This window comes from Lissotriton vulgaris, chromosome 2_1 (genome assembly GCF_964263255.1).
Source record: "Lissotriton vulgaris chromosome 2_1, aLisVul1.2, whole genome shotgun sequence".
NCBI lineage: Eukaryota > Metazoa > Chordata > Amphibia > Caudata > Salamandridae > Lissotriton > Lissotriton vulgaris.
The window spans coordinates 632,038,434-632,064,773 of record NC_141687.1 but is presented as its reverse complement, the minus strand read 5'-3'; the positions used below and the strand labels follow the sequence as shown (position 1 = coordinate 632,064,773).

The following is a 26,340-nucleotide window of genomic DNA, read 5'->3' as shown; positions in this document are numbered from 1 at the left end:
TCCCCTTCTGATATTGGGAAGGGGGCACAGAGAATTGGGAACGTTTTCCGAAGATACCATAAACTACACTTTGGGATGTCCAGGGGCACCTGTGCTCTCCCCTCCCGCCAGGCCCTCCAGCGCCCCTTGGAGTCAGTTTCCTCTGCTCCACCAGTTACATAGACATAAAGGGAGTGGGGGGTAGCAGGTGGGTCACTGGAGAGAAAGTCGCTGCAGATCCAGAAAACAAGGGGCTTTGCACTGCATTAAGTTGTACTTACCTCTGTGCCCTACACTCCCTTACTCCTGGCGAGGAGGAGCTCCAAACATTAGGAAATACAGATGCTGAGGCAGCCAACAGGACAGACACTGACCAAGGAGAGCATCCGATCGGAAGTTGAGATCTCTTTCCAAGTGTACTCTAAGGCCCGGGGTGTCCCCCGCGGATGACTTCCAGCAGGACATGCTGTCGGTTCCTCAGCCCTGGCTGCGTGACTGGGACTAGTGTGGCAGAAGGAGCCCAAGGGAACAGTAGTACAGAATACAGGAACCGGGACAAAAATGCTTTATCAAATGTAAACGAAAACGGAGCATGTATTTCGGGAACAGTTATGCCATTGTCTGGTATTACTATGGCCTATGTAATGTTTTGATTATTCTTCGAGTTTGTAATTTTAAATGTAAAAGTGCAGATTTTTAAGGTGTTCAGGATAAATATTACCATTTTGAATTTGAGTTGTTTGCTTTGATGCAATGGTGGGATTCGAATGTGAAACAATTTATAGGTGCAGCCATGCTGGGTGTAAAATGACATGTATTGGTCTTTTAACTCACTGAGATTTTGATGCAATGGCTTAGAATTCAGTGGGGCACACATATTTCAATAGTTTGATAGGCAGAAAGTAACAATTCAAGAGCATCTTGTTACAGACACAAAGTAACAGTAGTCATTGAGGCTGATGTAAGGAGGTTGTGAACATGTTTTTCAAATACAGAGATGTACTTTGCACATTTCGGAAAATAGATACGGCTCCGTTGCTTAGATCCGCTCTCTGCAAAAATGCTGCAGTGCACTGGTGGGTGCTCATTGTAGCTTTTAAATGGCCAAACAAATAAGCTCGCGCTCCGGTCCGCTCAATAAGACGGCGCACAAAGGGCGCAGTGCTTTATATTGTGCAAGGGTTATTTGTTATCGTTTGAAACGTTGCTGGGACAAAGGATGTATATATTTACTGTGTGCTGTGCCATCAGGGCGCGCATGGTTCTGTAGGAAGCAGCCCAAAGCCTGTGGGTGCTGTCAGGGCAGACACCGTCACCCTTAGACGTGTGAGTGGGAGAGCGCTGCCGGGGCACGTTGTGCCCTCCCACCCCCGTGTTTGTTGCGCAGTCTTGCAGCACTCCAGCAAACAGCAGGGTTCGTATTTCGAGCCTCAGCCAGTCGGACAAATACAGGAACACACACGGTTTGGTCACGAATTAAACTGCTCACGCGCCACACCTCCCCTTTTCACATTTATTTGGTTGGGGGCATTTACGACCTGTTATCTGTGGTCTTCTCACGCTGCCTGCACGCGCCAGTCGGCCCTCTGATTGGTTAATAAGGAACACCAATGTAGAGCTGACTTGGGCGTGCAGGTAGCGTGATGGGGGGCGGGGGGGGGGAGGGGGGTCCTGAAGACGTCACGGAGAGAAAGGACAGGAAAAAACACGCCCCTCAATCCCAAACGGACGGGGCTTAGAGTGACAGGCAAAGCTCTTCTCCAATGGCTGGCCACCGTTTAGGAAGCCAGCCAATGGAGAAGAGCTGGCTTGTTTAAGCCCCGTACTAGAGACCTAAGATCTCGCAAGCGCAGCCTATGCAGGCCGAGACCTAAAAAAAAGTGGTCCACATTTGGAAAACCGCCAAGTTCTGAACTTACTAAAGACATGCTGTATCAGTATTTTGCAAGATATGGAGGGCTGTGTGCATGCGTTTTAACAGCACACAATGTAGCAATATCAGGAAAATCAACAGTTAAACCCGGCCCGGGTGGTCATAAAATAGTTCTACAAACTGTTCAGCGAGACCGGCCCGTCGGGCACTGCCAGTTTGACCCATAGGCCAGTCAAGCCTTGACCGAACATCAGGATTCGGCACGCGCACTGTGCGTGAGGTCCGAGAAGCGAGAAATCCATGCTTATATCACACCTAATTGCTCGGAGGTGTGTGGAAAGACATATCGTGGGCGGGATAACCTTACAAGGCCTGGTATGAATATCGGCAGGGGAGGACGATGAAAGAGATACAACATTTTTTATAATTGTAATATAGGTGGCCCGAACAAAACTGTCCCGAATGCCTCCCATCACACCGCACGGAAGAGGTGTCGCCGCCGCTTTGAAGGTTATTTTCAACTTGATAAAAGCCGGTAATGAGCCACCTACCCCCAACTTCTGTATGGGCGCCCTTGGAGTCAGTCTTTGTAGATTGAGAGCCGCTTACGTTGTGATCACCTGAAAGTGAACAATTGCCATGAGATGATGGGCCTTGGGGCAGAGAGAGATTACTCCACAGGGTCGGACACTTATCAAGGCACCACAGGGGGCGCTGAGAGGGAAGAACCCTTCGGAGATTGGACACAATGACTTTCAGCTACACCCCCCACACACACACACACCTTCCAGTGGAGCTCGGAGGGGTTGCAGTGTGTTAATACTGAAGAGGCCAAAGGGTGGAAGCACTGTGACCAGACGCACCCGACACTGCCCTTAGTCGTGAGGGTCTTCGTACATGAATTTCACCTTGAGCGGCAGAATGCTCAGACCGCTGGCGGGCCCGGACAGTCCTTAACTAGAGACCCCATCCTGGTGAGGAGACCGCATGGCCGAGGAGTGCTGGGGCCCTCCGTTCCTGAGGCAGGACCGCCGAGCAGAGCCCCATCTCCACGGTGAGTTGTCTCCCGGACCGCCCTTCTCAGACTGTGGGGCTCTCCACAACTCCTCGGGGTGGGGAGTGAGGGACGCAGGTGGGTGCTGTGGTCGTAGAGCGTTTTAGAAACACAGTTCACATTTTTTGTCTACACTTCCCATATTCCAGTGGTTCACAGGAGGCCCAGAGGTCAAAACGCCCCCTTGACAGCTGAATTGTTGAAATGCTCTTACACCCAGGGAGAACTCACACCGTCACTCGTCGAATATTGGGTTCCTATGAAGTCCCGATGCATTTTGCTGCTGGTAGTTTCTCCTTATGAAGGGGCGACATCAAAACTACAGGTGCCAGAATGCAAAGGTGATCCACTCCTGCGGCAATCATTTAAATAAAAAAGCGACTATTCGTTTTCGGAGAATACTAGTACTCACCAGACCTCCATAAAGGGATAGCAGCGTCGAGTTTTCCTTACATTAGACCATGTTATTACCTTTGTCAATATCGGTTTTCTCAAGCAGATTCTATAGGCTTTCCTTGCACATCGACATCCCAGGGAAACATCTGAGTCTGTCAGAAGAGGGGCCCCAGAGGGCGACGACAGGCTTCCAAGAGACGCAGGGAGTCTCCCAGTTTTCTAACAATGGTGGGGGCTGGAGACACTTTAAGGACCAGGCGCTAGAGTGGGGTAGTCGGAGGAGGCTTTGCCCCAGAGCGCTATCCCACCTAGGTTGTCCCGTGCCTGAGAGCTGGGCTTCCCGTGGGCAGTGGGTCTTTTGCCCCAGTGAGGACGGTTGCCCTGCCTCTTTCTCCTGAGGCGAAAGGGGGCGAAGCATTTTCTTTCTCTTGGGGTGGACGTTAGTGAGTGCTTGTGTGCCTTAAACTGTCGATGGTATGAGTTTGTGCTTATCCTGGACTTCATGGGCGTTGAAGAGGGTTTTCTTTTCTCTGTCGGCGTGTGTTTTCACCGGGGTCATTTGATAAGTGGTTTACTGTCTCTCGGTGTGAAGGTGAGTGAGGGGCTTTCTGCCTGTGATTCGTCTTTCTCTAAGTGGACTATCTCTACTTTCCGACATCTCTTCCAGTGGATGGATATTCTCCTTTTGATGGATAAAAGACCCCCACGCACCTAGAATGTTCCTCTCCCCTGTAAGGCAGCGCGCAACAGCCATTGGGCTGACATGACTCGTCAGGGTCATTCATCCGGACTGAGTATGCAGCCTAGCACTTGCCCTACAAGCACGCCTGTGTGTGACACTTCCTTTTCTTCGGCAGCGTCTCCTGCTGGGGCCTCTTTCCGAATTAGTATTGTCTGCAGGTGTGAAGTCAACGCCCCCCCGATTAGTTGCCTCAGTGGGAGGCGTGCGGCCGTACTAGGAGCCATGACCTGAGCAGTGTGGGGCTCTGTGAAGGGACAGTGAGACTCGTTCATGCTCCCTCCTTATGCATTTTAGGTGAGGGAATGGTGAGAGTCGCGAAAATACTTTTAAAATGTAGCCTGCGGAAGGGGCAGGGATGGGTGACCGGTTCGGCTTCTTCAAAGTTAGGAAAGCAGGTAAACGTCATATGTAGCGATACAAGCAGTTTGTTGCCTAGCGTTCATTCTTGGTGTGCTGCTAACTTCTATCTAGATAAAATCCAGCTGGGGTGTGCTTTCTTAACTCCGCACGACTATCACTTCGAACAAGCGCTCACCATTTGTATCTAAGACACGTCCTTTTGCGATTGGGGGGCGTGTTTTTGACTTTCTTTCTAGGCTGTAAACAGTCAAAAACACCCCCCCCAGTCTGAAAAGGACGGGGCTTACAGACAAATGGTTCTTCTTTCTATCTAATTCCCGTCCTTTTCAGACTGGGGGGCGTGTTTTTGACTGTTATTTACAGCCGAGAAAGAAATTAAAAAAACACGCCACCCAATCCGAAAAGGACGGGGCTTAGATACAAAGAATAACATCACTTGGACCACTTCTCTAATGGCTGGCCGCCGTTTAGGAGGCCAACGAATGGAGAAGAGGGGCGTGGCTTAACCTCGCTACTCCAAGACAGAAGATCTCGTTAGCGAGACTGCGCATGCGCAGCCTACGCTAGCCGAGACCTAATGATAAGTAACAATAACATCTGCAGTCTTCAATACCACTGTCATAGACATTGAATCTTTTGGCAAAGTTTCATACCCTTACACCTTTCAACAGCCCTGGGCAGGATTAAAACCACCCTCAACAGATTACAAATATTCACAACACCCTCTTCCCACATATCCCTCCTTCTCTGGTGTCATTACTCATGTTTGAGAATTCTCTAACTTGTTCTGACTTATTTTAACACTTTTATGGTGACACTGTTTAAGCAGATTCATTTTGTATGATTGTAACTCTTTAAAAAGCAAGTATAGACAGGCATTATAGGTTCTTTTTTACCACTTCTTGACCACTGGATATGCTGTAGCAACTTAAATGTTAATCCTCTCAAAAGTATGTAATTTTGGGAACATTTGTCCCAGACAACAGTGAGATAATCCGCTTTCAGCTATCAGTGGCAGGCTGGTTTACTGATACTGTTCAACACTTTAGTAAACTATGAGCCCAGAAAGGGATATTTAACTTAAATAGTTCCATAGGTTCACCATCTGTACCAGGAAGCAAGCCAGGCGGGCTTAACATCAACGCAAGAACAACATCCTGATGATTAAATTATATTTCAATAGCTTCAACTTTAGAGCCAACACTCGTGCGATTAGTCTCCTAAGAAGTACATGCTTTGGAAGCGCATCACCCAACAATCAGCAGAAACATGGGTTCCCACACTAAAGATGTGTTATTCGACTTAATAAAGATTACAGTGTGCCAAAATAATTTAGAATATGTATGGTATCAGCCATTACCGATTACCATACTTTTTTTTTTTATCTCAGCTTGCCTTAAATTTAAATGGCTCGATATAATGCTACATCCACCTTAATCCCTGGACTTCTTGGAAAGAGCTACATGAAGAAGTCTGTTCCCTACAGAACAGACGGAGTCTTACTGTCTAGAGGAACTTGCATCTGAAGCATGCATTGGTTTAGAGATGGCCTAACCCCGGATGCAGCATTGGCCAAACGTGGCACGTTTTATCAGGACGTCTGTAAGGTTATTCCCCTGTAATGTTCTTCTTTAACCCTGAATTATCTTTATTGTCAAGACTAGTGTCTATAGCAACACAATCACTGGAAAATATATTTATCCTTATTGGTTCAGGAACACAGCATTCTATCCTGAGATTTGGGCACCTTCATGTAGGTGTACCCATGGGCTAGTGTTTATCCCACTAACAGCTACGGTCTTTCCTCTATACTTGCTGGACAGATATGCGAGATTGCCTCCTTTTTGTCCCCCGTGCTCCATTCCACTGTGAAGTTTGGAACAGCTTGCACAAGTGCACTGATGAAGGTGTAATACATTTTTGGGTGGTCATCGAAACGTGCGTCAGTGCAGGTTACCACATGAGCACCAGGATGCCAACCTCTGATTGAGCAGCTTATGTTAAATTACACAATATTTGATTAAGCAGTGATTGTTCCAGGTACATGGATTAGCTTGATTAGTTCTATATGAATATATGTAATAACAGTGAGACCAGCTAATATTAAAAAACATATGAAATATTAATCTGCTCTTTAATATCCTGATGTATTGTCTCTTGCTTCTGTTTTTTCTAACTCTGTTTTTGTATGTGTAGTGTGGATATCAAAGAAGATATAGTACATTGTGTGGCAGGTGATGGTTTGTATGGTTTGAGTGATTTGATATACAGGTTATCTATTGAGTATTAGTTCTGGTTATTTTGTTTTTATTGAAAGGGTTTACTTATGGAATTTCTAATGTATTTGGAGAATTTTGTATTAAATATTTATACATGTATGCATTAGTTCATTTATATTATATCGTATATTTGTGGCTTGGTCATTTTGGGAACATTTGTCCCAGACAATAGTGAGATATTACGCTGCCAGCTATCAGTGGCAGGGTGGTTCCTTTTTTATTTGATTGTTGTGTTGGGTTAGAGACAGATCTTTTAATCAACTGATTAAAATCTGTAAACGCATAACAATATTGTCATCAAAGGCTAGATGTGTTGAAATGGTCCATACTATTTCAAACTTATCCTACAAAAAAACTAGATGAGGTAGTCTCCAAACTAACCTGAGCCTTTTGTCTTTGGTCTTTTAGATGCAAATTCTCCTTAGCAGTTTGGTGCAAATGAGCGTCTGGAATCATTAAAATAATGGTCAGAGGGTTATGATCACCCACGTTTTTCTCTAGTACCTCTCTTCCATTAAGCTGATCCACCAAACTTCTGGATAATAATATAAAAGCAATAACAGCTCTGCAGCCTCTACCAAAAAACGTGTGCCAAGAAATTACATCCCTATCGTCCGATTCTAGAGTGTTAACAAGGGGCCAGATATATCAATATTAGGAATAGCAACTAACTAATTGCGATTTCCTGCTAATCGAAATTATGAAATTGCTATTCCTAATGTAAAACTCATTGGGTTTCATTTAGCGATTGCTAGTGGGTCGCAAATCAACATACCTCAGGAACATTTATGAGGGAGGTCGCAATTTGTGACCCATTGGGAATCGCAGCCATCATAGGGATGATGGCTGCGATGGGGGTCAGCACACTACCATGTCTGTGACTGCTCCATGCACCAAACCGCTATGCTAACCATCCTACGCATTAGCATTATTATACCCCGGCACTGAGCCTCATTTCGTGCATACTGAAACTGATCAGTATGCACGAAAAACAGAGACACCTGTTTCGTTACAGCCAGTGACTTCTTTTGCCGACTACGGGATATAGAGCACACGGCTAGGAACGGCGGACTTACATTTAAGGGGCCCATTACAGCCCAGTCCGGCTTGGATACATAGTTGCGATTTCGTGAAAATATTGGGGGGCGGGGATATACGGATTCCCTGGTACTTAATCATGCGCCGGATGATTGCTCTTTTTGGATTACCATATCATTGACAATGTATCTGGATGCATTCTAATATCACTGAAGAAAAAAATAAGGATACAATTGGACGGTGCATCGTGATTTGATTTATCGTAGCAAGTCTATTGGTAGCTGCATTTGAACGTAAATTCCTGGATTTTTCCTGTCCAACAACTGAAAATCCTATGGGCACCTTATACAAAACACTGTTGGTTTTGGATGCCACAAACAAGTCCTGTATTAGTATATGAAGGGATTTGGTTGGTTATCACTACGACTATTTAAACATTTTCTGAGAGCCTTGAGGAAGTTACTGTATGTGACAAAACACGTGTCGCCTGTTTTTCGTGCATACTGATCAGGACCTTGTAGTGCAACGATTTCTGTCAATATCGCTGTATTTATAATTGTTTCAAAATAGGGGTAAACACAGTCCTGACAGAAATTGTTATATGCACAATGGGAATACTTGCATAAATTAAAAGAAAAGGAACCTTTGAACAAACTCATCTCTGTTGTATGCCTTTAATAAATTTAATCTTGAGTTGTATGCCACTAACTTATCAAGGTTATACACTGTTATATATTTAACGCTTAGTGTGCCGGGGTATAATAATGCTGTAACGTATCTCACAGAGACTGGTTTTGGTCCCTGTGATTTTGTGCACCCCATGTAGTAGGTACACCTTACCCTTAGTGGCACCAGTACAATCTTGCTAACTGTCGGATATACACAGAGGTTTTTACCATACATTTGGTTGCTCAGTCCACCTGTACATTTTTTGAGGTGCGACCCCCAGAACACTACTACTGATTCTCAAATCATTAGCTGTAGTATCAGTTTAACTGAAATATTTTGACTAATGTACCCAACAATAATTTGTAAAAAGACTGCTGTAAGAGGGGCCTGAGAGGGGTGGCATGATTTTTAGTGTGTGGCAACAGACACTTTTAGCTGTTTGTTGTGAGCAGCACTAAGTCATACTGGGCTTCGGCAGATTAATGATAGTTACACTAGGCCTTTGACTTTCCATTAACTATTGCCAATACTAAGGATAATATAGTTCCTACCGTCATTTTATACTCTACAATTTCACATGCATGCAATAATGTCTCCAGCCTTTGCCAACTCTGTGTTAAATACATGAATTTCTTTTGAGCTCATTGATACAATGTAAGACAGACTTGCAGGCTTTGTGAATTAATGTTTCTTACTGCTTTCGGATGCTTTTTTTATTCCAGCCTCATCTTCAGGGGCATCGGGACTCAAGCCCATCAGGTCAAACCTGGCAGAAATATGAAAAGAAACACTCCGATTCAGAAAAATTCTAACACAATTTCCATGCAAATTCAAGACATGGTGCAACACTGAAGGGGAGTAACAATCATCTGTATGTTCGAAAAACTCTGCAGATAAATACTATTCCCTACAACAACAAAAAAGACAAAGAAACTTTTCCATCAACCGGCTCCAAATTGATTTGAAAAACATTTAATTAAAACTGAAGAACATTCTAGCCTCACCAACCAAATGCGGGGAAAAACAGACAGTAGTAAAGCCAAGTGTGAGCAGAGAAGTCCTTTACATCTTTGATACCTCCTTTCTTCTGTGGTCCATCCTTCTGTCTTAGACAATATGACTGGACATCAGAGACCAAATACACCAGAGTCTGGGGATAGGTAGTGTCTGGCACTTCTGGACATGGTGCAAGACGTACTACTTTGGTTGAGCATTTGCCTTTCAACACCCGCAAGAAGAGCAGATATCATTTATAGGGTTGAGGGAAGGCAAATAGTGGATGGTTAGGGTATCCATGGTAACGAAGGTTCACTTAAGCGGTCACAAAGTGAAACAGGAGTATTAGGAATCACTGTAGTCATAAACACAAAGCAAGTGCAACAAAAAAACCTAAAATTAAATAGAATATTTTTCGGCAGTCTCTGCTTAACACAAGGGCCTGTTTTTTCACAGATATTTTCTTCACACAATAGCTTAGATAGAAGCCCTAAGGTCAAGTCTTCAGTCTGTCATATTTAGTGTGGAAGACTAAGTTGTATGCCTGGCTCCAACCAAGTGTTAATGAGGAGATGGGTGAACAGAGACTGTAACCTGCCACCACAGTAAATGGCACCAGGATTAGGATGGCAGAATCACAAACACCAGCAACAAGAATAACAGGCCTGGCTAACAAGGCAGTGAGTGGAGAGCCACAACCATTGAAGGGTCATACAGAGAACTAGGTGAGCCAGAGTTGTAGTAGAGTGCCTCAAATTCTGCACAGATTACCCTCGGATAATATTAGTCACAAATCTGGTTATGGCTCCAAGCAGACCGATAAGTGTCCGCACTTGTGTGTGGACACGTGTACATCAATTATCGCTACAAAAGCAGAAACACCATCCACATGCATGCGATGAATCATTTCACATGTTAACGGAAAATAAAACATTGACTCAACACTGACCAGGACGGCATCACCATCTTCATATTGAGTGTCACTGGAATTCTCGGTCTATAAAAGAGGAAATTACGTCAAAATAAGGAAAGGATAGTAGATTCACAGCAATTGAAGGAGGGCTGATTCGTAGGATTTGTGTATAAGTAATGGACACCGTTGTGACTTACTTGTTGCCTCTCCTTTCCCTTAGTTACATCTTCCCTACTGCTCAGCCAGGAGGAATTTTGGAATGCTTTTTGATGTGTTGGAATGCATGGGTGCGCGGTGATGTGCCAGTTGGTGTGTACAGGCTGAATAGCAGGGAGGCTGTTCCTGGTGGGGCTATCAGCTATCTTACTTACCATCTTCATCATCTGTAACTGACTTAATAAACCTCCTTGTTATAACTTACTACCTGGCTACACCTGGACCTCCTTTACCTACAACAGACACTAATTGGGAAATGAACCTTTGCGCAATGCAACTACACACACTGCATTGCATTTTCTTATTCACGGTTAGGCTCAAAGCACTTTCTGAATTATGCAAGTCAGTAGTTGTTTTGTACTAATTATTTAGCGATTCATATCCAATGCAAAGGCGTCAACTCAGATTTTTATCTAAATTCTAGATTTCCTTCAAAATGAACGGCCTATATGGGCATGTTGGGTGACGTCCGTGTGGCATTGTACTGTGACTATCCCTGCACATATGTGTGGGTTGTTGCAGATTGTCATGCACACATATATTTACAGTCTTTAGGAATGGACTGCATCTTAATCGGAAATGTCACTGATGCACCAGAAGGGGTCACAAGGGTGGGTATTATAAGGAGCCCACTCAGAAGTAAGAGAACTCAGCATCCAAGAAATGTAGGTAAAATCATCAAACGAGATTTACATGGAGTCTACACACGGGCAGAGGGATGCCGACCTAAACTGGGGAAAAATCAAGCCAAAAGAAAATTCAATAGAGTCCACACAGGATCATTGAAAACCAAACCCAATTTGAGAGCCAATAGTGCCATCAAGGGAGTAAATATGTAGTTGTAAACAGGGTCACACACATGAGGGCACCATTAAGCCATAAGGGGGGGATACTAGATGGTGTTCCCTAAAAATACAGCATTACAGGATATAGGTGTAGATATTGCATAGGAGCATAAAGGCCCTACCCAAAGAACAAACAAACACCACAGTCTATGGGGTCCTTCAGTAGCACCAAGAGAACATATAAAGTCAGAGTAATGCATGTGAAAAACAAAAGGGAAACGCCAGACTTGGAAGATTATCACATATACTTGCTCATGATGCAACTCTCCAAGTGTTATGTTAAAATATTTGTAAAGTGCATGGCCTCCCAAATGAAATGAAATGAAATTGAAATGAAATAAAATTCAAATATTTATAAAGCGCACGACTACCAAGTGGTTTCTTGGCGCTAGGGATGCAACCATAGGACAGTGGGAGGGACGAACTGCTAGTGTGGGAAGGCTTGGGCAAAGAGAAATGTTTTCAAAGCTTTCCGAAACTCCAGATAGTGGGGGGAGGACCTGAGGAGTGGGGGGAATTCCAGAAAGTGGGTGCTAGCGTAGAAAATTTGACGCCTCCTGACCTTCTTCTAAAACGAGGGACAACCAAAAGAGATTGCGAAGAAGAGCGCAACTCTCCGCTAGGAAATTAGGCCTTGATCTCAGAAGAAATAAAGCCGGGGGCTGTCCCCGCCCTGGCCTGGAAGGTGATACAACCCATCTTAAACAGGGCACGTTCCCGGATAGGCAACCAATGCAGAGCTTTGAGCAGCAGGTTGACATGATGAGACTTGGACAGATTGTAAGCAAGACAGGCTGCCTGGTTCTGAACCAGTTGAAGTCTCCGAAGGTTGTATGCGGGGACACCGGTATACAAGGCATTGCCGTAGTCTAAATGGGAGATCACCATCGCAGACAGAATAAGTTTGAGTGCAGAAAAGGAGAAAAAAAGTGACACCTTTCGAATAGTGCGGAGAGTGAGGAAACACGAGGAAACAACTGAACTAATCTGAGAGTGCAAGGTGAGGTGGGCATTAAGTTTTATCCCTAGAGTTTTGACCGAGAAGGAAGGGGTAGGAGGAGAACCCAGGGAGGGAGGCCAAAACAAAGAATTCCAGGGACTGGAGGAACCAACTGTCAACACCAGCTCGGTTTTGTCGGAATTAAGTTTCAGATGGTTGTAGCTCATCCAGTCCCTGATGAAAAGCATAACAGAATGAAAATTATGAGTGGAATCTGGGGAGGAGGATAAATTAAAAACAAGCTGGAGGTCATCAGCGTAGTTGTAGATCGTAACTTCCATCTGTTGAAGTGCCAAAATAAGAGGGGAGATGTACAAATTAAACAGCAGAGGGGACAAAGAAGATCCTTGCGGGACTCCGTAGTGAACCTTCTGAGAGGGTGCAGAAACGTTGGCCAGGTGGACGGCCTGAGAGCGATCCCTCAGAAAGGATGCCAGCCAAACCAAGGCGGTTCCCCTGATACCAACCGCCTCGACACGGGAGAGAAGGATGGAATGATCCACCGTGTCGAAGGCGGCGGACAAGTCAAGGAGAACCAGAGCTTGGGGTTGGTTGGTGTCCATGCCCGCTCTGAGGTTGTCCATCACAGAGAGGACTACGAACTCCGTGGAGTGCGCCGGGCGAAAACCGGCCTGGTGGGAGGCTAGACAGCCATTCTCCTCCACAAAGACGCTAAGTGTTCTGGTGATGTGACGTTCCAGTAATTTACCTAGGAAAGGGAGAAGAGAGATGGGACGATAGTTTGCAAGTGAGGATGGGTCTGCACCGGGTTTTTTTAGAATGGGAATAATAGTCGCAGATTTGTGAGATTGAGGGACAATGCCATGGGCGAGGCAGTTATTAGGGAAAGTGAGCGGGGGAAGGGACAGGCCAGATAGATTTGTTTTAAAATATGTGCAGGGTAGATGTCGGATGGAGAGCCTGACTTTACCGTTGAGAGAAGGGACAGAAATGATTCCTTAGTCAGAGGGGGAAGTGGTCAAGGTGCGACCGGGGGGAGGAGGGCTGTGGATCCGAAAAAGAGGGAGAGGGAGGGGAAATGTTGGATTTGATAACAATTACTTTCTGGGGAAAATTATAGTTAAGTGAAGAGGGTCTGGGATGGGGAGGGTTTAAGGGTAAATCTGTCCGAAAAAGCCAAGTCCTGCACAATAGAGAAGATTTCTCTCGGCCGATTTTCGGCGAGCAAGATTTTAGAAGAGAAGTACTCAGTCTTAGCAAAGAGAATGGACTTCTTATATTGGTTCAGAAGAGTGGTATATTGAGTTTTGAAAATGGGGCAATAGGCACGTCGCCAGGCACGCTCCGCTTGCCGGAGGGCCATCTTTTCCTCCTTAAGTGCGGCGTTGAACCACCTATTGGCGTCATGGTCGCGCCGGGCAGTAACTCGCCTGAGTGGGGTCACCTGATCACAGCCTCTGCTGAGCCAATTGTTTAAAGAGTCCACTTGAGAGTGAAAGGGGAGATCTTGAAGGTTGGGGCAAGAGGCGGAAAGGGAGGAACAGAGAGATGTCATGTCAACATGATTCCAATTACGGGCCCAAGTGTTCCTGGGAAGAGGAGGCTTCTTGACAAGACTGGGGTGCAGGAAAAAAGAAATTAAGAAATGGTCAGACCAGACACATGGGGAGACCACAGGGGAGGAAACAGGACAGTTGAGCGACCAAACCTGGTCTAAAATATGGCCATGGATTTGAGTAGGGTGTGAACATGGGACACAAAATTGAAAGAGCAAAGAGAATCCGAGAATTCTTTAGATGAGAGATCCTCAGCCGGGTCAGAGGGCCAAAAATTAAAATCGCCAAGCACCAGGATGGAGGAATTATTCACTGCCAGAGTGGCCAGCAGGTCCTGGATGGCAGGAAGGAAGTGCGGGGTAGGATGTGGGGAACGATACATAAGCAAACAGGTGAGAGGTGGCGAGAAGGAGGCAGAGCGAACGACTAAATAGTCGACCGTTGCCATGGGAGGGGCTGATAATATCTGGAAAAGAGACCGGTGTCCTGGCAAAGATCCAATTTATCAGAACATGCCATGAAAAGAAAATGAAAAAAGGGTCTATTGGAAGAGCTAGGTGTTTATATTTTTCTTGAAAAGAGAAAAGTTGGTCTACTACCCCAGCAACCTCGGACTTTCCCCAAAACAGCACTCCAGTCAGCCCCCCCAAAAAAAAAAATACGAAGGGCAGATTTAAAAGCAGCAAAGAACGTAAACTTCAGGCTAAATCCAATAATGGAAATGCCAACCGCCAATAGTGGCAGTAAATAATATGCGTAGAATTCCCAAACATGCAATTCTCCATCTTGTACTAATAAATGATGACACCATTATCAGATTAATTTGTGAAAACATGAGGGAGATCTCGAGAGTTCAGGAGAACGTTGTACCTCCTGAGGTGCACAACCTTTTTTTTGCAAAATGTGTTATCACTACGTGGTCTCCCTTGTACGTCAATGCTCTTTGACGCATTGCAACTGGTAACTATATTAAAACCATGTAACCCGATCACCAACTGCCACCTGAAAGGGAGACTCTTCCCCCTAGCTGCACATATCAAAACAGTCACCAACACTGAAATAGTTTTTGATAGGATCATGCACATTGTGCCTGGGGATTGTCTTTCACTGTCCTAACAGATACTGAGAGCAGAGTATCTCAGAGAGGCCAGCTGCTAGAAAACTAGAATCAGTGCGCAAATTAATCATTGCTAGGGCAGCAGCTGCAGATCCACTGGCTACAGTGAGTAGGACAACATATAGTTGATCAAAAGTGCAGTATCCATGAATAGGCAGCAGACGAAGAACTTGTGGATGCAGTATGTAAAAAAACAAAACTGTTGCTAAGAAAGGATAAGTCTCAGTAAATTGAAATGGTGGGCAGCACTCAAGCTTATATTTGGTGTCAGAGACATACTTACGCATGAGGACATATATACTTCACATAGGGAAGTCGAATTGCAGACATTGCTTCAGCCCAACCATGCCTGGGGAGAAAAAGATCAATTCACAACACTGTCTGGTAACATTGACATAGAAAATCCTAAAATCAGTGAAGGACAGAAGACCAGGGACTTGACAGAAAAGAGAGAAGCATAAGACCTTAAAAATACGAGCTGTACAAAGTACTCATGCCTGCCCATTGATGCCAAGTTATACCATGTGATGCTCCTCTCTCCTTTAAAAAGGCCTCTTAAAGATCGAGGAGTTTGGTGAAGGCGAACAAGAAGACAACGTTAAACTTTAAGCACTAGCACACCAGTCTCATCAGTCTTATTTTTTTATACAGGTCAAAACACATTAGAATATTCAGAGGCTTTTCAGAAATTAGTCAGGAGTCTTTTAATCTCAGTTCTTGCGCAGAGTCCAGCCTGGACTCTGCGCTCAGTTGCCTGTGTTGTGTCTATAATAAGGCGCAGGCATAGAGACAAAGGGATTCCCGCATTTGCTTGGGGCCACGCCCCCATGCAAATGAGGGAACACGGCATAGTGATACCGCTGTCGCTTTATGTGCACCAGTGCTATCTGTATTACAGAAAGGGCCACGTAAGCGTCTGCAGCCACTTCTGTAATATCAAAGTGCCACGGTGGTGCAAAAAGTGGGCGCGAACACCTGTTGCAATCCGGGGGCACTTCTGTAATACAGCCCCAGGTGTGCTTCAGTGAAATCTACAGCAAAAGAGGGTGTGTGTGGAGTGTCTGTTTTTCTGTTATGTAAGAGAGAACATGAATTTGCCTCGTGTTGGCTTACCTCTTCCTGACCATGTTCCTTTCTTGAAGAACCTTACCACTAGCCTATCATAGGCATCCATGGCAATCTGTGTCTCCAATGCCATGGGCTACTGGAGCAATCTACTATGTGATTGAGGACACCCTCATCATAGCGGTGCTCATTCTTTGCATACTGCTGGCACAACGGTGTCCACTCCTGGCCCTTGCAGATTTGTATATTGTAAAAATTTCCTGGATAGGACATGGTTTTGCTTTAGTTCATGGGATGCGCTGGTTTGTCAAGGTGCTTAATCTAGGTTTTTTTTAATACATTTGGTGCTTTTCATTTTGTAAATAATGGTTAATTATTCCCCAGCACCTATCTGATGACCGCCCGATTTATTTTTTCACTTTAGAGGTTTCACTTATGTAGTTATTCCAGACACTCGACTAACATTTGTACAGTCCATAAAGGACGAGTACCCTACATTCAGTCTTCAGGGGCCACTGAAAATTCCATGAATCACAAATTGACACTATTTTCCCAGTGACACTTAAACAGATTTTAGGAGTGTTGAATCATATGCTTTAGAAAGTATGAATGACAGAAAGCGAGTTACAGGTGAGTTACTAATTCTCTATTTTTCATATATTCTAGATGGACATACTTTTAGAACATAATACAAAGCAGGGATTAGACTGGGACGGAAGGGAAACCACTTGTCTATGGAATTATTATTTAGAATAGTCAACTCCTCTTGGACTTCTTAGCCAACATACCTACGAATTTTACAGAGGAAGTTACAAATAGTACTTTATATTTAGCTTTGAGAGATGTGTTACAGAGGAGTACTGAGGTAGTAATTTATCCTTTATAGAATGTACTATTACTCTGCTTGGTAGACATTCCTGGTCTTCAAACCTAATGTAAACAAGCATTTGCAATGCAATAGGTCTCGCATTTGCGAGATTTAGAGCTAGTGGCGTAGTAAACGACAATGTATGTGTTTTGGTTTGGAGTGGATGCATCTGGTTTGGAGTGGAATTATGTGGGTTGAATTCGAATTGTTAGCTGTGGAATTGTGTGGCGAGTAGTGTATTTGTGTGGTGGAATTATGTTATATGGATAATAGATAGCGGTGAGAGATGCACAGAATAGACAGAAAGGAAGACTGAGAGGGATAGGTAGTTAGTGCAGGAAGTGGTGAATGACCTATATAACAAGTACGGCAGCTTTCAAGCCTCAAGGGAGCCTCTATGTCTAGTTTTATCTTACACACTTCACACAACCAAAGCTGGGAAAGCACCCAGTAAATCACTTATCTATCTCCTTTTGTGTTGTCCTCTCCTTGTCCTCTGTTTCTTTGTTCCTAGTGGTACTCTAAGAAGCTTACAAACGTCGCAATGAGCCTTAAGAAAAAACACAAAGCATTGCCAAAGCCAATAGGTCTAGGTCTGGCCTTTTGTTAGGAGAATATTTGGTAACGGAGCGTGCTATCCCATGCTGTCCTAGGAATTAAGCCCCACAATTAAGCATCATCCAGGTAACGGTAGTATCGATGTCAGGAGTAGTGCTTCTTTGCTGATCAAGCTCATTAATAGAGTACGGTGTACCCTCAAAAACGAGTGTCATAAAAATCAGTCAGAAGATTAAAGCATGTGTTTGAACTGGTTAACATAATAGGCAAACGCAGCAAAATATTGCATAGGAGCTACTTCTGGCAAGAGAATTTTTTCTGCATCTTTAAGCGTGCCCACGTGCATGCACATACATACTTCTGAACAACAAAGCAACATACCCAAGAATTTATAACAGCAAATTCAAAACGAATTAATGTGCAAGGTCGATTAGTGGATATCACAGTGAGGTTAAATATGCCTAAGCGCTAAAGCACTATCTTGCACTGATTTACTAACTTAAGTCAAACAAAAAAAAATGTATTGATATCACATCTCGAAAACCTAAAGGTAAGTCAGATTGAACAACGTAACTATCTTCAAAAAGCCCTGGGTTTGATGCAAAAATCCTCCAGGCAATGACAAAGCACGAAAAACACAGGAAAGACAGGGGCTGACCTCACTTTCTCTGTATTGCCTATTGTACTATTTGAAGAGCTGAAAACATCATCAATTTAAACGACAACTGTATACAGCAAGACCTAAAAAATGCAGTTAGTTACATAATACAAAGGCTTCCATGCTTACAATAAAATAATTATCACTACTGATTGCCCATTACCTTCCAAAAGAACTAAGAAATACACCCAAACTCAAACTCTTCCGATGGATAAAAAAGAAAAAAAAAAAAATCTACTGAGTTACACACCAGTTGGTAATCTAGGTCCCAATACATCGCAGATCGGGATGCTGGAATCGAGAAGTGGCAGCAAAAATCAAGTCCGAGAAATTCAGACTTCTCAGCCTTCAATAGACAAGGAGACATCGCATCCCCGCCTTGAAATTGAAGGCTGGTTTAGCCTTATAGCCGTAAGAGGTCGATAAAATGGACTACAAAATAGGGTGATATAAAAAACATATTTGCAGCACACTGAAACAGAAGCGCGAAATAAAAAGCTATATAAAAATAGATATTCTGACTATTGTATCAAAATACATCAAGAAGAGCACAATCCAAATGAACTAAAGTGTGCAACGAATGGTGTGAAATAGGTCCAAGACATGTCCCTTCCTGTAACCCAAAACAATCGAGTATCCCACCACAGTACCTCGCTCCAGTCCGCCAGCAATCAGTTCATATAATAGATTGCCTTTACATAACCCCACACTATTGCCCAGGCCCCCACCATAGTTCTGAAACTCACCGTAGACTCACGCTTAACGTCCAGACTTGCTCTTACTGGCCCGGCTGAAAGCCAGTCTCACACCACAGACAAGGGACTGTGAGACAAGACGGACACATGTTCTGCTTTAAAGGGCTCGTGCCTGTGGACTTTAAGCAAAACCTAAAACCAGGCTTAGGTCGGCTCTAGGCAACCCCACCGCCAGGGACGGTCTGGAAATATTGGGCGTGATCATGACGTGGCACAATCCGCTTTCGTAGAACAGAGGCTTGGCTGTTTCCAGGCCTCGGATGAGGCGTTTGCGACATTACAAAGACACAGGTGCAATAGGGTGCACACTTGGCAAAGGGGAGTGCATTCCTAGGACACCACGAACTGTGAACACACAAGAAAGGCAGCAGTGTGACGGAAGACTGTTGCGCAGAGGGGGCCAGGAGTGGCCCAAGACAAAAAAAATGACAAAAATAGCAAGAATGTTCGACAAGAACATTTAGAGCTGAAGGCAATAATTGCAGGGGCAATGAGTAACAACTGCACGAGTGGAAACAGTCTATAAAGGAAAGAATGAGCCGTATGGAAGTATTAGGAACTGTAGAGAAACTCATGAACTGCAGAAAGGGTGGCCCTTACAAACTGCAGGAGAAGTAGAGAGCAATAACCGGGTACAGACCAGGTATTCCCGCAGGCGGAATCCATCAGAACTAGAAAAAAATGAAACATGAACTGCCAAAGAAACCAGCACCGCCTCTCCCCTACCTCCTCCACCGCCGAGGAACGCGCAGGAATGACTGCCAAAATGCACACAAAAAAAAAAAAGACGGAAACGCGATAATGAATCCCGCCCCTCCAGGACTGGTGACCTGACTCATGGTTGCCATGGCGATATTTTAGAAAATACGCCTGCAACACCGTAAGTCACGTCACCGGGTCCTCGAAAGGCGGGATCACAGCCGGGCAAATCATCCGAACATGGGCTTTGTCCAGTGGCAGGCTTCCGTTTGGCGAGGCCAGCCAATGGAAAGCCCCCTCTTGCTAACAAGAACTCTCGCCTGCGACAGCGCATGCGCTGCAACGCAGGCTTCAACCTAAAAACAATCCTTCTGAAAATACCTTGACTGTACTTCCTCTTATACCACAATCACAAAATGGCAGTATGTGCCTCTACAAATCATGTTCCTGTTCACACAGTAACAAAGCACCATCTTTACATCTGAAGATGCTAAAGATATTAAATTCCAGATGGTTAGCACCGTCAAGTATCAAGTGTTCTTCTCTAAGCATTCACGACTGAAGATTTCTTGAGATGGCAGCTTTCTACTTATCAAGTTAGGATCAACCTCTTTCCAACAAGCACAGTGGGCCTTCTATTAAAGGCAATTACATCCCATGGCATGGACAATTTCCTCTACTTGGGAAGTTACTGCCCATTCAAGGTGTCTGTCTCCACCTGATGAATAGAAAGGGGGGGGGGGATTTGTCTCAAAATGTAACAAAGCCCAACATATCGATTATCTGCTGCATTCAACCATGGAACAACAGTTTCTCGCCTACTTCCAGTCACTGTATGTAGATATGCAGAAAGATGACAAATTCAAAGCCTTACTAGAATCCGAACCCTGTTATATATAATATTATAATATGAACCCAGTTTTCATCAGAGGTAATCAAACCGCTGGTATAATGAGGGCACTGCCATAATTTGTCACTGCACTGCATGGCACTAAAATAAACTAGTGGACTTCTTTTTTTTTTATGAGACAAATAGATTTCTGAAACATGCCTTCTGTTAGTTACGTAAATATTTTATACAATTCTACACCCCTGTATAACATCGGCAGAGATACTGAGATCATCTGCTGGCTAAACTATTGTCGGTGCCCAAACACTAAAAGCTGCAGAGTGTCCTAAAATGCTTATGTTAGCCCAGCTTAGCCCATATTCGCAAATCTGATACACAGATGTCAGTTTCATGATTATATAACTTACATCCATGACAACACTTCTTAGTTTCAAACAGTGCTGCATATCACTCCTTAATAGATGACAGTGCACCATGTGATTCTTGATTTTAGGAGATGATGTATTATGTCCCACTCAAGTTACATAATGTGTAATTAGTTATCAATTCCCAATGACACAAAACAGATTACAGAAAACATCACTTCCTGGTGTCAGTGGACGATGCTTTGTTTCGATTGCTCATGACTGTACTTCCCTCAATATTCAAAAGACTTCCACATGTCCTCAGTACAAATGAGGTTCTAGACACTCATACAGAACTTTGAAGAACTAACCAGGAAAACCACTATAAATCACAATAAGCAACATTAAAAAGGAATTAAACTGCCACTGTTGATGCAATACATTCCGATTAAATACCCTTCGTTTCAATGCGGAGATTTTGACAACAGGTGCTTAACACAGTGGCAGCTTTATGAAAGTCACAAAGGCGACTGAGGAAAAAGCATGGGGTACAAAGATACACAGTAGACTAAATTATTTTAACAGTATTTTGTTTAAACATATAGAGCATAACTCTATCCAATGGGTTAAGGAGAAGTCTTGTGAATGCATCCAGTGTTCTCAGCACAAAGGATTGATTTTCTTGAAAAAGTCTCATTGTTTAGAGAACATATAAAAAAAATATATATATCTATATCTATATATATAACAAACACTTACCCGGTGTCGCCCAATCCATGTAAGAATATTACCTGGTGATTAAAGAAGCAAAACAAATATACTGAGAAGAGTGAAGGATTCATAGCCAAAGTTGGTGGGGATGATACAGGTGTGCATAATCACTCATTTTGTTTAAGATGCATTGCTTTCATGAGGCAAACATGCTGTACGCAGAAAGAAATTGTTGTCCCACCTAGCATGAATGGCAGCCAGCCTTCCCCCAATCCGAGTTACAAGAAGTATTCTTGCCCCATTGAAACAAAGTTGTAGTAGATTTCCAACTAAACTGGATAGACCGGTCACCATAGAGGGTTCCGAAATGCATAACATATTACTCAATAAATCCAGTAGTCATACAGAAGGAGAACGAATGCCACCTTTATACAGTCTACTTGCCTCTTCGCTGTATCACACTGGGAGACGAGGTAAACAAAGCTTTGGTACTATGTACAAAATTAAAATTCCCTTTGGCCTTGCAGGCCAGTACAGTGACAAGGCTGCCACCATTTTGAAGCCACTTAAATTGTTTATCTGTTTTAGGCTACAGTTTATCGGTCTCCCCAGATCAGCATACATCAAAAACTTTCAATGCATATCTGAATACTCCTCCCCCCAACCCACCCCACCAGTCTGCAGAACGGTTTGCTGAGGTTCTGACAGTCATGAACATCTACTGAAGCTAAGAGAAAAACTTACTGCTGCTGTTTCCCGCTCTGTGCCAGAGACAGTGACCGCATCGGCGAGGAGAGGCACAGACATGTTGTTACCGCACATACAATGAGGGGGTTGACACGTGGTACCTGCCAAAATAAATGTATATACATTCAGCAGAACTTTGAGCTGCGATTTATGAGCAACACCTTGCTAGACTTCCACTTCCGCCCTCAACATCACCATCCTACCCCTCCACTTCTGACCACAACACAATCACTGGAAAGGTTACAAACTATTACCAAACTCTACTAATTGCCCAAAAACTAAAGACTTTTCCCCCTGTACACCCGTAACTGCCCTGAACATGAACACCCCGCACTTCTAACAATGCTCAAAAGAATTTGATACATGGCTTTCAGAGATGTGGGAGTGGCGGAAGAAAGTTGTCTGAAAATAGTACGCCTAGACGAGCATGCTGAACGTGATTTAGAGTACTGGGGACACAAGCACCATACGCAAACAGAAATATACAGCATATCCCTATGTATATTAGCATTTATTTTTACTAAAGATCTGTACCTATCTTTGTGCATTGCTTGCATAAACGTGTTGAATAATTATGTTGCCAAAAAATAAATAAAATACATTTTTAGCTACAACACTTGAAAACCAGAGTTTAACTCATTATCTTTAATCTATAGAACCTTTTACTTCCTTTATGCATCTATATACCTTCCATGTACTTGGATCTATACATTTCTTTTCTCCTAAAATAGCACATTAAATGCACTACCCTATTTCTCATCCTATACTTCTATCAATATCTTTAATCTACATATACTTACCTCCTTTATGCATCTATATACTTACCATGTACTTATGGATCTATATATTTATTACTTTCTTTTAATTCAGCATATCCAATGCACTACCCTATTTCTCACCCTATACCTCTATCAATACCACTACTATGATCCTCAAAATAACCCTTTCTAGACTCTCGCCTACTCTACCCCTCCTTGCATCATCCAACACCTCTTTTACTATACCGATCCCGCAAAACAAGCCTTCCTAAACTCTTCCCTCTGACTCTTCCCCTCCACATCCCTTTTTACTCATCCCAAGCCTCCTAACTACTGCTATGACCTCTAAAACAAAACACTACAAAAGTCTAAATCCTTCACCCTTGTATCCCTCCACTATCCTTTTCAATCAAAATAACAAACTAACATGTCCACGTCTCATATTTCACTATACTAATTCACCACTAATACTTTATGGGTTCCAGAGTAGCATGCGAAAAAGCGCTTCAACACCTCATTAGGGGTAGCAAGCAGTATATAAATGCAAACCTTTTTCCCTGTTCTATCCCTCCCCTACCCGCCTCAATCCAAATAACTGACTAACATATCCAGCACTCAAATTACTTTCATATTTCACTATACTAATTCAACACTAATCCTTAATGGGTTCAGGAGTAGCGTGCTAATCGCTGAAAAAGTGCTTTAACGCCTCATCAGGGGAAGTAAGCGCTGTCTAAACCCGGTACTGCAAAATGGATAATTAATGGTTTGGTAACCTCAATATTTAGAGCGAAATCCGTCACCAGACACTGCTGTGCAATGTTATAGGGCTTTTGTTTCCTCATTCTGTATGATTCTGTATACTCATTACTGCGTGCGGACTGTGAGCATAAGTGATGATTGGGTGATTGGGCATCACTTATATATTGCAATTCAATTCTTGTTGATGGCCCATGGGCAGATTAAGAGAAAATGTAGAATGTAACAATTTCTGTTACTAACAAAGCAGTATTATAATTTTATAAAACGACAATACTCAAAAGACTACCACATGGTACCCCCGTTCCTGCCAATACCCAAAATACGCACAGGACCATCACCAAGCAGAATGATCTATAAGAACATCACACTTTACCAGAACTTCCCCACAAACCCCACCACATCTATAACAAAGCACGGCTCCTTATATCCAACAAGCATTGGAAATGCAATAGGTCTCGCAATAGAAAAGTTTGAGTTTTTTGTGTGTGAAATGTAAATATTTTTTTATTTTTGTTTATGTTTTGCAAATTATACAAGTATTCATTTTGTTATTTGAAATGCCAATAGTTAGAAATTTAGCAAATGTTACATTTATAGCATTAGTAAAGGTACATGTTTAGTTTTCCCCCGTCTTACATGTATTGATCTGACAAATCACATATGTTGCATTTGTGTCGTTATGCAAGTGCCGGTGTGTGTGTGAAGTGCCTGTGTGTGTGAGCAGCGTCTGTGCGTGTGAGCAGTGTGTGTGTGTGTGTGTGAACAGTGCTTGTGTGTGAACAGTGCCTGTGTGTGTGAGCAGCCTGTGTGTCTGAGAGCATTGTGTGTGTGAGCAGCCTGTGTGTCTGAGAGCATTGTGTGTGTGACAGTAACTTGTGTGTGTGAGGGCAGTGTGTGTCAATGCAACTGGGCTCATGTTATCAACCTCAGAAGCATGAAAAGTGTGTGTCTTGGAACGTTTGAGGTCAGCTCATGTTTATGACCTTTAGAGCGCGTGTGAAGTGGGCGCGGATAAAGTGATTAAGTGTTAATGTGGTGATGCTGAGTGATAATAATGTTGCGCTGAGTGGTGCTGTGTAGGTGCTGAATGATGCTGGGGTGCCGGTATTGGTGATTTGTGGGTGTTGCTGATTAATGCTGTGTTGTTGTTTTTTGATGCTGTTGTTGCGTTGAGTGATGCTGGTGTTTCACGGAGTGATGCTCGTGTTGGGCTGAGTGATGGTGGGGTGTTTATTGCTGTTGTGCTGTTGCTGAGTGGTGCTGTGGTGATGTAGAGTGATGCTAGTGTGTCCCTTTTAGATGCTGGTGTGGTGCTGAGTGGTGCTGTGATGGTGCTGTAGTTGTGCTGACTTATGCTGAGTTGGTGCTGATTAATGGCTTATTTTATTCAGTGGTCCTGTGGTGGTGCATAGTGTTGCTTTTGTGTTGTTGAGTGAAGCTGTGGTGTTTATTTGGTGGTGCTGAGTGATGCTGTGGTGGTGCTGAGTGTTGTTGTGGTGGTGTTGAGTAGTGGTGTGGTGGTGCTGTTGTGGCGCTGATTGTTAATGTTGGGCTGCTGATTGATAATGTGGTGTTGCTGGTGTGTTGCTGAGTGATGTTGGTGTTGCACTGATGTTTTTTTGGGTGGTGCAGAGTGATGCTGTTGTGGTGCTGATTGTTGCGCTGAGTGATGTCGGGGTGTTGCAGAGTGATGCTGGGCTGGTGCTGAGTATTGCTGTGGTGGTGTGAATTGATGTTGTTGCGTTTAGTGATGCTGTGTTGGAGCCGAGTGGTGCTGTTGTTGTGCTTACTTATGCTGTTTTTGTGTTGTGTAATGCTGTGGTGGTGCTGAGTGGTGCTGTGTTGTCCCTGAGTGTATTTGTGTCTGTGCCGAGTGTTGCAGAGTTGTGCTGGGGTGTTGCTGTGGTGGTGTGTAATAGTGCTGTGTTGTTGAAGAGTGATGCTGCCTCTTAACATTATGAGTGTATTGTATGTTGTTGCATTATGCTTATTGTGTGATGTTTGTTATGTGATGTAGCAGATTTGATGTGTGGGTGTGAGTATTTTGTATGTGTTAATGTTATGTTTGTAAGTAATTTGTGTGTGTGTATATGTGTGTTTATTTTTTGTTATAGGTGTGTGCTGCTAATGTGTTGTAACCTTTTTTCTTTACTAATTTAAAAATGGCGGGCGCTATGTTTTGCCTTTACGTAATAGCATTTAGTGTTTTAGTTTTTTGTCCTTTGCATTTCCTCTTTGGCGTGACGTAATTTGTAGCCAGTCGCAGCGCTACGTTTTGTGACGTAGTATTGCGTTTGACGTGCGTCAACGTGGAAATCCCCAGATTGCCGTGAATGTTCGTGTCTGAAAGGTGTGTTCTTCTTCCGGTCTGTTGCTGCATCGTTTGACAGGTAAGAGTTAAGTTTTATCATATTTATTACATTATGATAAATGTATTTTAACTCCCATTGTACGAATTTGACAAATGTATTGTATGTATTCGACGTTTTTGTATCGCAACTGTTTTATTCGTTACCGTATGTATTTAGTATATACTCCTGTAATGTTTAAACTGTGTATGTGCTATGTTTT

At 43.6% G+C, this 26,340-nt stretch overlaps 1 protein-coding gene across 1 annotated transcript in view; it reads right to left on the bottom strand.

Moving 5' to 3' along the window:
• The window catches only part of LYPLA2 (lysophospholipase 2), a 107,910-nt gene that overhangs the window by 53,647 nt on the left and 27,923 nt on the right, over positions 1–26,340 (bottom strand). Inside the window, exons 2-6 of the mRNA XM_086955796.1 lie at positions 22,247–22,350; positions 21,551–21,582; positions 15,278–15,343; positions 10,336–10,383; positions 9,086–9,156 (exon numbers count right to left, since the gene is read on the bottom strand). Coding sequence (XP_086811922.1) covers positions 9,086–9,156; positions 10,336–10,383; positions 15,278–15,343; positions 21,551–21,582; positions 22,247–22,324 — 295 coding nt within the window. The 5' untranslated portion in view covers positions 22,325–22,350. The remainder of the gene's footprint in view (positions 1–9,085; positions 9,157–10,335; positions 10,384–15,277; positions 15,344–21,550; positions 21,583–22,246; positions 22,351–26,340) is intronic.